Here is a 12,693-nt window from a genome sequence, read left to right on the forward strand (position 1 = left end):
AAACAGGATTGAGTTTGGAGCAGGGAGGAGTGGGGTGAGGAAAACCGCGAAACACTTAAAAACTGGGGTTTGGGGCGCAGCAGAAGGTTTGACTGGGCGATTTTCCGAGGGGAACGGCGCAGGTGAGGGGAGCTGAGGAGGCGGCAGGCGAGGTTTGGGGCAGGGAGGGATTTGGGATTTGCATGTGCCTACGTGAGCGCAGGGATGAGTCCCGGGGCAGGAGGGAGGCACCGGCAGCGCAGGGAGAGGTGAGAGCCGGGGCAGGAGCGAGGGATCCCTGCCAGCCCCATCCCCATCCCCATCCCCATCCCCATCCCCATCCCCATTCCCCATCCCCATCCCCATCCCCATCCCCATTCCCATCCCCATTCCCCATCCCCATCCCCATTCCCCATTCTCATCCCCATTCCTATCCCCATCCCCATTCCCATTCCCCATTCCCCATTCTCATCCCCATCCCCATTTCCCATTCCCATCCCCATTCCCATCCCCATTCCCATCCCCATCCCCATTCCCCATTCCCCATTCCCATCCCCATTCCCATCCCCATTCCCATTCCCATCCCCATTCCCATCCCCATTCCCCATTCCTCATCCCCATTCCCATTCCCATTCCCATTCCCCATTCCCATTCCCATTCCCATTCCCATTCCCATTCCCATTCCCCATTCCCATTCCCATTCCCATTCCCCATTCCCGTTCCCCATTCCCATTCCCATTCCCATTCCCCATTTTCCTTTCCCCATTCCCATTCCCCATTCCCATTCCCCATTCCCCATTCCCATCCCCATTCCCATCCCCATTCCCATCCCCATTTCCCATTCCCCATTCCCATCCCCATTCCCCATTCCCCATTCCCATCCCCATTCCTCATTTTCCATTTTCCATTCCCATTCCCCATTCCCCATTCCCCATTTTCCATCCCCCATCCCCATCTTTTGGGCTGGGGGCGCTTTAGGACGGCGCCGTCATTTCCTCGAGCTCCGTGCTCCGTAGGAATCCTCCCCCTCCATCCCCTCCCTTTCCCACCGCTCCTCCAAGGATGAACTTTTCGCTCATTGTTCTTTGGCAGGTACTTTTAATGGGCTGGAAAATCTTCTTCCTGTGAAGTTGCAGTTTTGTGGGGCTTGAATGAGTCCAGTCCTCCCCTGGCTCTGCCCAGCGCCACCGATTGGCTCCGCAGCCCGGGGGGGACCGATAAGGGCGGCTATAAAACCCTCGCACTCCCGGTCCCCCGGCGAGCAGCAGCCAGAGGGGCCACCCGGATCCTCCGCACATCCCTGCGCTCATCCCCGGGCTCGCCAGGATCCTCCTTCCTTCCTTCCCTCCCTCCTGCGAGCGCGTATCCAGCTCCACATCTTTGCTCAAGCCGGAGTGGAAGAGGAGAGGCGCACACATCCAAAAAAAAAAAAAAAAAAAAAAAAAGAATCAGCCACCCAAAAAAAAGGGAAAAAAAAAAAAAAAAAAAAAACCAACCCAACCCCACACTTAGCGGAAACTTGTCAAAGAATGCTCCTAAAGTCTGGTTTGCTGCTGCTGCTGCTGATCAGTGCATCCGCATCCCACGAAGCTGAGCAGAATGACTCTGTGAGCCCCAGGAAAGCGCGGGCGGCAGCGCAGAACTCAGGTAACGCCGGCTCCAACTGCCTCACATTTCTCTGCTGCTGATTTTTCTTGTTCTTTTTCATCCCCCCCCGCTTTTTTCCCCTCCCTTATAAACTTGCGGGTCGCTGGCAGCACGAATGCTCCTCTCGGGGCTGGCAGGAGCTGCGGCTGCAGAGCCGGAGCAGGAACCTCCCGCAGGAGCCGGGCAGGGCAGCGCTGCGAGGATGCGACCCGGGCTCTCCCCTCCTCCCCAGCCACTTCCGAGCACTTCTCCTCGTTTTTATTTCCCTGCTTGCACGCGTCTCTCTCCCTGTTAAAGCTTTGCTTTTTAGGAAGTTCTGGGGTTTGGAACAATCCCCATTGTTCTGTGAACATCTGTTCAAAGAGGGGGAGCCGGAGCCGGAGCAGCAGCCCAAAACCTGTCCCCAGCTCGCTGCGATTGTCACAAACTGATCGCTCACTAAAAACGCGTTGGTGACATTTCCCCAACTTGCTTCCACAATGGAGAAAAAAAAAAAAAAAACAAACAAAAATTGCTTTGGCGAGCGAGCCCTGGATGCCTGGACTTTGCCGCTTTAGATAACTCGGAGACATTGTCTGGAACAAAGGGAATTAAAAATCTGCCTTCTGCTGCACTGCAAAGATATTAACGCTCTAATTCGGAGCTCATTAACAGCTGCCTTATTTTAGATCCGCAAGGCTCTGCGGCGTTGGAGAGGGGTGTTTGCTCCATTTGCTTTTGTATTTGGTTGCTATAGGAACGTGGGGTCTCCCTCTCGCACCGTGCCCGAAACAATCGGGGCTCCGCGCACCCGGAGCTGCTGCGAGCGCAGTTCTCGTTGGAACCTGTGGAAAGCTAATTATGGGGCTGGCTCGTGCTGCGGGAGGTTACGAACCGGGGAGGGGATGAATTACCAAATATTCCTCCCTTCAGGCACGTCAGCAAGAGCGCGGAACCACGAGGGGTTCATTGGGGGGATTTTTTTTCAATTTTTTTTTTTTTTCCTTTTTTGAGGGAAAAAATGCCGCTTATAAAGAATTCTCTTTAGGACACAGCTCAGATTTAACAAGGTGTGTTCTCACTTTCCCCACACCTCGGGGCTGGATGGGGCAGCCTGGGCTCGCATTTCTTCCCCAAGAATGTCTGGTAACATGAGCTGCAAAAGCCATGAACGTGCCTTGCCCGGGCGCGGGAGGGGACAGATGTTGGGCTCGCCCTGCAAGGTTAATCCCGGCTAATTTGGGGGCAATCATGCGGCAGTTCTGCTGATTCATTGTTCAAATGCACTGGATCTGCTCAGAAAAAGCCGGGATGCCACGGATACCCTCCGCTGCCTCCGGGCTTTAATGATCCCCGGAGCTGCATTACCTGAACTTTCTCTGCCCAAATTTCCCTTCTCCTCCTGAATTTTCAGCAAAAATGACCTTTTGGCCGTGCCTGCGAACTCCCAGGGCAGTTTGAGCACCAAGCTGGATCGAGTCCTTTTGGGTGCTGAGAATTGACTCTCGGGCTAAAATCTTCTTCCTAGGTAATTCAGGCATTTTAGAAAAGCACAAGTGCCTCCCAATAATTGGGATTTCCTGGCAACTTGTTGGCATTTGCCAACACTTCCATCTCATTTTCCAGTTTTTGTGGCCCAGGTGCTGCCAGGCTGCTCCCCAAGGGAGAGACCTCAGCACCCAGAGCTTTCCATGGGCCCACCCTCGCCCCTGCTCCTTCTTTAGAGGGAGTTGGGATAAAGATGAAAATGCCTGAAGAGAGAATTAGGTTGGGATGGACATTTGGGTCCCCATCTAAGCAAGGACTGTGAGGTGCCGCCTCTTTTAATCCTTTTTTTTTTAATCCCCGAGGGGTTTGATAGCTGGAATTTCTGTTCCTTGGGGTGCTGGTCACGTCTTAGAGAATTCTGGAATTGTAGAATCCTGGAATTACAGAATCATGAACTTATAGAGTTATAGAATTATGAAATCCTGGCATGGTTTGTGTTGGAAGGGATTTTAAAGCTCATCCCATCCCCTGCCATGGGCAAAGACACCTTTCATTGTCCCACGGTGCTCCAACCTGGCTTTGGGCACTTCTGGGGATGAGAAATCCACAACTTCTCTGGGCACCCTGTACCAGGGCCTCAGCACCCTCCAAGAAAGGATTTTCTCCCTAATATCTGACCTAAATCTCTCCTCTTTTAGCTTAAAACCAATCCCAGCTGTTCTAGCACTGTGCATAGGGAAAGTCGCTCTCCCACTTTTTTCTAATCTGCTTTTCTGCACCAGAAGGGGCTCTGAGGTCTCCATGGAGCCTTCTCTTCTAGGTGACAGAGAAATCTGAGTCCATGGCAGAGAAATCTGAGTCTATGGCAGAGAAATCTGAGTCCGTGACAGAGAAATCTGAGTCTATGGCAGAGAAATCTGAATCTATGGCAGAGAAATCTGAGTCCATGGCAGAGAAATCTGAGTCCGTGGCAGAGAAATCTGAGTCTATGGCAGAGAAATCTGAGTCCGTGACAGAGAAATCTGAGTCTATGGCAGAGAAATCTGAGTCCATGGCAGAGAAATCTGAGTCTATGGCAGAGAAATCTGAGTCCATGGCAGAGAAATCTGAGTCTATGGCAGAGAAATCTGAGTCTATGGCAGAGAAATCTGGCTCCATGGCAGAGAAATCTGAGTCTATGGCAGAGAAATCTGAGTCCATGGCAGAGAAATCTGGGTCCGTGGCAAAGAAATCTGAGTCTATGGCAAAGAAATCTGAGTCTATGGCAAAGAAATCTGAGTCTATGGCAGAGAAATCTGGCTCTGTGGCAGAGAAATCTGAGTCCATGGCAGAGAAATCTGAGTCCATGGCAGAGAAATCTGAGTCCATGGCAGAGAAATCTGGCTCCATGGCAGAGAAATCTGGCTCCATGGCAGAGAAATCTGAGTCCATGGCAGAGAAATCTGAGTCCATGGCAGAGAAATCTGGCTCCATGGCAGAGAAATCTGAGTCTATGGCAGAGAAATCTGAGTCTATGGCAGAGAAATCTGAGTCCATGGCAGAGAAATCTGAGTCCGTGGCAGAGAAATCTGAGTCTATGGCAAAGAAATCTGAGTCTATGGCAAAGAAATCTGAGTCTATGGCAGAGAAATCTGGCTCTGTGGCAGAGAAATCTGAGTCCATGGCAGAGAAATCTGAGTCCATGGCAGAGAAATCTGAGTCCATGGCAGAGAAATCTGGCTCCATGGCAGATTTTGGAGCATTGGAGAGGGTCTGAGCCACGTCCCTCGCTGCGGTGCCGGAGCAGGGTTTGGCCACGGGCTGGGCTCACTTTAGGTTTAGGGTTAGGTTTAGGGTCAGGGTTAGGGTCAGGGTTAGGATTCGAGTTAGGGTTAAGTTTGTGGTTAGGGTTAGGGTTAGGGTTAGGGTTAGGGTTAGGGTTAGGGTTAGGGTCAGTGTTGAGATCAAGTTTTGTTTTAGGATTGGTGTGTGGGTTAGGTTTAGGTCTCCATGTGCTGGGCTCTCTCCCCAGGTGCTGGGCTCTCTCCCCGGGTGCTGGGCTCGCTCTGGGCTCTCTCCCTGGGTGCTGGGCTCTCTCCCCGGGTGCTGGGCTCTCTCCCTGGGTGCTGGGCTCTCTCTCAGTGTGCTGGGCTCTCTCCCCGGGTGCTGGGCTCTCTCTCCGGGTGCTGGGCTCGCTCTGGGCTCTCTCCCCGGGTGCTGGGCTCTCTCCCCGGGTGCTGGGCTCGCTCTGGCTCTCTCTCCCTGGGTGCTGGGCTCTCTCCCCGGGTGCTGGGCTCTCTCCCCGGGTGCTGGGCTCGCTCTGGGCTCTCTCCCCGGGTGCTGGGCTCTCTCCCCGGGTGCTGGGCTCTCTCCCCGGGTGCTGGGCTCTCTCCCTGGGTGCTGGGCTCTCTCCCTGGGTGCTGGGCTCTCTCCCCGGGTGCTGGCTCTCCCCGGGCGCTGATGCCGATGCTGATGTTGCCGTGCTCTCCGTCCCGCAGCCGAGGTGGTCCGCTGCCTGAACAGTGCCCTCCAGGTGGGCTGCGGAGCCTTCGCCTGCCTGGAGAACTCCACGTGCGACACGGACGGGATGTACGACATCTGCAAATCCTTCCTCTACAGCGCTGCTAAATTCGACACTCAGGTACCGGGCACGAAGGGCACGGGAATAAAACCCGGGCAGCGATCAAACGTGGCCGAGAATGAATCAAACTCGGCTGAGAAAAGAATCAAACCCGGCCGAAAATAAAACCCAGCCGAGAATAAATGGGAATCAGTCCGGCAGGTTCTAAAGCACGTGCTAAGCGCTCTGCTCAATGCCTGCCTTAATTTAAGCTGTGCTTTGGGCAGGATTAACCCTCCCCTCCCTGCGGCCCTTCCTGCTGCTCGGCTGCTCCTCTCAGCCCCCATTTTTGGCTCCAAGCGCGTCCTCCAGGGCTCTTTTTCCACCTGCTCCCTGCTCCGTGTGAGGACTTGGCACGGAGGGTTCCGTGGGTTGGAGAACGAGGTTTCCTCTCCAGGAGGAAATAGAAATGTTCTTCTAACAAAATAAATCTCCTCTGTGACCTGGCACGGGGCTGGGCTTTGACTTGGAAGTGTTTGGGTCTGGGAACGCGCGGCCAGGTTGGGGCTGCAGGGGGAATAAACGGGGTAGTATTGGAGGGCTGGGCTCTGCCAAAATCCCTTTCCCTCTGTGCTTTCCTCCCCAAATTCACACAGCCCCTTGTTCCCCGTGCTCCTGCTCCCAAGGACAGATTTAAAATCTCGTGAAGGCTCTTGGGGTCTGAACCAGAAGCATTAAACTGCTGGCATTAAATTGGTGTTGAGTGGATCTGTGGGGCAGAGCTGCTCCATCTCTGGTCCTGGCACTTCCAGACTGAAGATTCCCACTGCCTAAATCCTTTGGGAATGGGAGCTCTGAGCATCCCAGCTGCTGAGAGTGACAACTCTGCAATGATTGGGAGCATTCAAGTGCCATTCCCTGCCGTGTCTGTAATTGCAGGAGGGTAATTAGCACAGCCAGGCCTGGTGGAGTATCCGTAACATTTCCCCTTCCTTCGGATTCCCTGGGATTCTGCTGCAGTTGAGATTTTCCTTCCATTTGCAGGGAAAAGCTTTCGTGAAGGAGAGCCTGAAGTGCATCGCCAACGGGGTGACGTCCAAGGTGTTCCTGGCCATCCGCAGGTGCTCCACGTTCCAGAGGATGATCTCCGAGGTGCAGGAGGAGTGCTACAGCAAGCTGGACATGTGCGGCATCGCCCGGCGCAACCCCGAGGCCATCACCGAGGTGGTGCAGCTCCCAAACCACTTCTCCAACCGGTACGGGGGGACCCTCGGGATCCGGGAGTGGGAATTGGGCAGGAACGAGAGGGATCCAGGAGTGGGAACCGAGAGGGAACCAGGAATGGGAATTGGGCAGGAACGAGAGGGATCCGGGAGTGGGAACCGAGAGGGATCCGGGAGTGGGAATTGGGCAGGAACAAGAGGGATCCGGGAGTGAAATCTGACTTCCATGGCAGAGAAATGTGGCTTTGCAGGAACAGGAACGAGAGGGAACCAGGAATGGGAATTGGGCAGGAACAAGAGGGATCCGGGAGTGAAATCTGACTTCCATGGCAAGGAAATGTGGTTTTGCAGAGGCAGGAATGAGAGGGATCCAGGAGTGGGAACCGAGAGGGATCCTGGAGTGGGAATTGGGCAGGAACAAGAGGGATCTGGGAGTGAAATCTGACTTCCATGGCAAGGAAATGTGGATTTGTAGGGGCAGGAATGAGAGGGAACTGAGAGTGGGAATTGGGCAGGAACAAGAGGGATCTGGGAGTGAAATCTGACTTCCATGGCAAGGAAATGTGGATTTGCAGGGGCAGGAATGAGAGGGATCCGGGAGTGGGAATTGGGCAGGAACAGGAACGAGAGGGAACCAGGAGAGGGAATTGGGCAGGAACGAGAGGGAACCAGGAGTGGGAACCAAGAGGGATCCAGGAGTGGGAATTGCAGGGGCAGGAACGAGAGGTATCTGGCTGATAAACACCTGCAAGTCCTGAAACATCTGAGCCCAGTAAAGCTCTCTGCCTCTTCACACCCTGCTCAGCTTTAGAGAATTTGAAGAGAATTTGGAGAAGGAAAGCATGCTCCCTTCTCTTTTTGGGAAATACATTGATTTCCCTTTTTGGGAAAACACACTTGTTTTTCATTTTAGGAAATACAAATATTTCCCTTTTTGGGAAATACACTTATTCCCCTTTCTGGGAAATACATTTTTTTGTTTCCTTTTGGGAAATACATTTACAAGCATTTCCAAAGGGGAATCATAAAATTATCCAGACATCCTGTACTCCAAAGCCATTTGTCTAAATGTTATTTTTTTTTTCGTTTGAGTGCGCTATAATGGTCAATGATCCCAAGGAGGTTGATTCATTCAGCATGTCTGGCACATTGAGCATTTCAGAGCTGCTCAGAGAATCATGGAATGGTTTGGGTGGGAAGGGACCTTCAACCCCATCTCATCCCACCCCTGCCGAGAACAGGGACACTTTCCCCCGTCCCAGATTGCTCCAAGCCCCGTCCAGCCTGGCCTTCTCCATCCATTGCCACCTCATTCCCTTCTCCACACTGCAGCCATCCCCTTCCATCCTGTGGCAGCTGGAAAATGAATCCTTGTCCCCCAGGTCACCACACTGCTGCAAAACCTGGGAAAAACGAGAGGACCCAGCACACCTGATCCTGTGTAACCCCACTGTGCTGGCGTTGCTCATTTTTGGGGACAGCCCAGGGCTCTCACTGCTCTGCTTTGGGGACAGCCCGGGGCTCTCACTGCTCATTTTTGGGGACAGCCCGGGGCTCTCACTGCTCATTTTTGGGGACAGCCCAGGGCTCTCACTGCTCATTTTTGGGGACAGCCCGGGGCTCTCACTGCTCATTTTTGGGGACAGCCCGGGGCTCTCACTGCTCATTTTTGGGGACAGCCCGGGGCTCTCACTGCTCATTTTTGGGGACAGCCCAGGGCTCTCACTGCTCTGCTTTGGGGACAGCCCGGGGCTCTCACTGCTCATTTTTGGGGACAGCCCGGGGCTCTCACTGCTCATTTTTGGGGACAGCCCGGGGCTCTCACTGCTCTGCTTTGGGGACAGCCCGGGGCTCTCACTGCTCTGCTTTGGGGCTCTGTCCTGCTCCTGCTGCCTGCAGGGACGGGAATGTCACGGGTGGCACCGTCTCCTGAGCAGGACTGCCCTGTCCCCATCCTCCAAGGGACACGGGGAGGCTGCAGGGCTGCTGCAGTCACGCTGCAGGGACAGGGATTTCTCCCTCCCAACCCTGGGACAATCAGTGCTGAGTCTTGTGATTGATTTTGGAGAGGTTGGAGTAAATAACTCCGGGGTTGGAGTGCAAGCAGAGCACTGGGCTGGGCCATGGCCAAGGCCTCGGCTCCTCTGGGGTGGCTTTGGCTGGATCCAGGAGCATCCCAAACCCCAGACCTGTCCCAGGACAGGTGTGCAGGTGATAAATACGTTTTATGTTGCATCAACCAGCATAAATTTATTCAGAATATCCAGAGCTGGAAGGGACCCACAAGGATCATGGAGATCCATTTCCTATTACAGAAAACTCTCTTGTAGATGAAGGTATTTTTTCCTGTCTATCCAGAAAATGGCAAAATTCAGAGGGCAAAATTATACTGGGGGGAGCAAAAACTGAAACTTGTGTGTCTTTGGGGGGGAGATTGGAACCTTGGGAAGGAGTTTTACAGAGGACTGGGAGAGGAGCAGGCAGCTGTGTGGAGCCCCAGGTTGAAGTGATGGATTGTGGAGCTCAGCAGCCCTCGGAGGGGACACGGGGACATTCGGGCAGTGCTGGCCACGCTCCTCCGAGAGGACCAAGCCCTGGAGCCTCTCCCGAGGCACAGGCAGCTCCTCCCAGCCCGAGGAGGCAGAGGATATTGTGCCACGTCGAGGAACAAAAGCAGCAGGATTTCCCAGCTCCGAGGTTACGCTGAGGGCTCCCGGAGCATCCTGCTTTCCCAGCCCCGGCCCCGCAGGAGCAGAATGTGCCACTTGGCCCGGCCGCCGTGGGGAAGGAGTTAAAGGTCATTGCATCTTCCTGCCGTTTCATCTCAGGGCAGGAAAATCTCCATCTCGTCCCAGGGGAGGAAAATCTCCGCTCTGGGGAGGTGTCCGAGCGTGGCGGCCCCGGGGCTGGACGGGCTCTGGGTCTGGCCTGATTGAAGCCGGTGTGTGGCCGGCTCAGCTTTGCTCGTCTCCACTCCAGAGAGATCCCCAGCCTGGTCCTTTTGTGCAGCTCAGGCTCTGACCTCCCCTGACCTCCCCTGGCTCTCCAAAGGCCGAGAGTTGGGACAGGATTTTCAATGGGAACTCTCATTTCCCTCTTCCTTCCCCTCCTCCACCTGCAGGTTGTTCTCTTCTCTGCTCCCGTGGAAAAATGTCACCGTGACCTTAAAGTGCTTAAAATAAGTTCCTCGACGTCCTTTCAGGCAGAAATCCCAGCAAACGTGGGACTGCTGCCCTTTTTCCCAGCCTTGTCTCCCTGGGAAGATGTTCCCTGGCACAGGGAGGTGCCCGGTGCTCTCCCAGCCTGCTCCTGGGGCTGTGGAGGAGCATTCCTTGGAGGAATTCTCAGCAGGGCTGGGAATACGGGGCAGCACCACATCCTGCCTAATAAGTGACAGACCCCCAAGGCATTCACAGAAGGGTAATTCAATTTTTTAAGAAACCCATTACTTTTTATACGCTTTTTATACCCTTTTTATACCCTTTTTATACCCTTTCTATACCCTTTTTATACCCTTTCTATACCCTTTTTATACTTTTTTGTACCCTACAGGTAGACCTGATTGGTCCTCTAATTAAAACACCATCGCCATTGGCTAATTAACAAGACCCCCATTTATTAAACAATCTTATGAGAATAACAAGAAAACAGATATTAGCAAAACAGCTCCTCCAGGTTGTTTTTAATAATTGGCTTTACCTCCAGCTCCCCAAAACTTCCCAGGCCAATTCTGGGATAATTAATCTAGCTTCTCTCTCTCTGAGCAGGGAGTGCCAGCACACCTGGCTGCTCCTTGGACAGTGAATTTGTGCCCAGGGCAGCTGGAGAGGAGGTGGGGAAGCCTCGCTTGGGGTTCCTGCATGGTGGGCTTGGAATTGAGCACGGATTTCATGTCCTGAGGAATCCAGGGATCTGCCAGGCTTGGACTGAGCTGCTTCTCCCCCTTCTGGTCCTTCTGTGCAGGGAAAGGGACAAGAGGGACAAGAGGGACAAGAGGGATTGGTGCCACAGGGATGGATCAGTCTTGGAGCAGAGGCCAAGCCAGGCTGGGATCCCAGCAGGATCTGTTCTTGACAACGTCAATTATTTTCCTTCCCAAAGCTCCAGGAACTCGGGTGTTTAGCAGAGAGTAAATCACACCCTTTAACCCATTCCTATCCTCTCAACTCCTCGTTTTTACCTTCCTGATCTGCCGGGATCATTCCAAACCCACTGTGCTCACCCTCAGGATCACTCCACACCCACTGTGCTCACCTCAGGATCACTATAAACCCACTGTGCTCACCCTCAGGATCACTATAAACCCACTGTGCTCACCTCAGGATCACTCCAAACCCACTGTGCTCACCTCAGGATCACTCCACACCCACTGTGCTCACCTCAGGATCACTCCACACCCACTGTGCTCACCCTCAGGATCACTATAAACCCACTGTGCTCACCTCAGGATCACTATAAACCCACTGTGCTCACCTCAGGATCACTCCACACCCACTGTGCTCACCTCAGGATCACTATAAACCCACTGTGCTCACCCTCAGGATCACTCCACACCCACTGTGCTCACCCTCAGGATCACTCCAAACCCACTGTGCTCACCTCAGGATCACTCCAAACCCACTGTGCTCACCCTCAGGATCACTCCACACCCACTGTGCTCACCCTGACCTCCCAGAGCTGGGGCAGCTGTTGGTTTAGGGCAATTAAATCAGAATTTTGGCTTTGGGGTTCCTTCCCTGGGCCAGGGGCGCAGCACCACCGTGCCCAGGGTGTTTGGGTGCAGTGACAACAAGGCTGCACTTGGCCTTGGGAGGCCTTTCCCAACCTTAAAAATTCTGCCGCAACACCTTGAGAAACCAATTCCCAACACGCTCCGGCTGAGTTCAAAGCCCCGATTGCCGCAGTTGTGTCGCCTGGCCGGGGCACAGCGCGGGCTAACCGTGTGTCTGTGCCGCAGGTATTACAACAAGCTGGTGAGGAGCCTGCTGGAGTGCGACGAGGACACGGTGAGCACCATCAAGGACAGCCTGATGGAGAAGCTGGGGCCCAACGTGGCCAGCCTGTTCCACCTGCTGCAGAGCGACCACTGCGCCCAGGGCCACCCCCGCGCCGAGCTCCTGCGCAGGAGGCTCTCGGAGCCGCAGAAGCTGCAGCTGCTGCTCAGGAACCTGCGAGGTGAGGGCTCCGCGCCCGCCCGCGCCGCCCGAGCGGGGCTGGGCGAGCCGGGCGCGACCGAAGGGCTCTGAGGGCTCTGCTCCAGGAGCGCCGCACCCAAAGCCACGGGACTGTAGGTGTTCCAACCCCCCCAGGAGCTGGGTTTTGTTCCTTAGGGCTCGTTTAGGTAGTGTGTCTTTTCTGTTCCACTTCTGCACGGGTCTGCGTTCGGTGTCGCGGCTTTCGCGCCGGCCTGACGGCTCTGTCTCTTCTCTTGCCCACAAAATAATCTGTTCTCCCAAAAAAAAAAGAAATCACGCTCATAAGTAGATCCCTGCAGTGGTCAGGCCTTCAGGCACCAAAGCCGACGTTTGGAGGCTGAGTTTTGTCCCAAACCGTTGCGCTGACACCACCCAGGCCCGGAGATTCGGCGCCGAGGGGAGGAGCCGCTCCTCTCCTGCAGGTGCCGGGAGATGCACTAAAAACTCTCGCACGTCCCCAAAAATATCCGTGGAATCCATGTCATGAATCTGTGCTGGCCATGGACGAACATGGATGTCACGTTCCTGGTCCTGTAGTGTCACCCTCAGTCCTAATCCTTCCAGCAGAGTGCCGTGAGCACGTTTAAGTCGGGATTTACCGAACTCCTGCGTGGTTTAGTCACCAGGACCTGGCACCGGGGTG

The 12,693-nt window shown here is 54.4% G+C and overlaps 1 protein-coding gene across 1 annotated transcript; it reads left to right on the forward strand.

The window, feature by feature from the left end:
• Positions 1–214: 214 nt before the first annotated feature.
• Positions 215–12,313, forward strand: STC1 (stanniocalcin 1). The gene is given in 7 exon segments (XM_077789219.1): positions 215–248; positions 1,072–1,164; positions 1,167–1,426; positions 1,476–1,626; positions 5,571–5,713; positions 6,677–6,888; positions 11,813–12,313. Coding segments are annotated over 6 exon segments (1,089 nt in total). The 5' UTR covers positions 215–248; positions 1,072–1,130; the 3' UTR covers positions 12,102–12,313.
• The last annotated feature ends 380 nt before the right edge of the window (positions 12,314–12,693 follow it).

Source organism: Lonchura striata, chromosome 32 (genome assembly GCF_046129695.1).
Source record: "Lonchura striata isolate bLonStr1 chromosome 32, bLonStr1.mat, whole genome shotgun sequence".
Classification (NCBI taxonomy): Eukaryota; Metazoa; Chordata; class Aves; order Passeriformes; family Estrildidae; genus Lonchura; species Lonchura striata.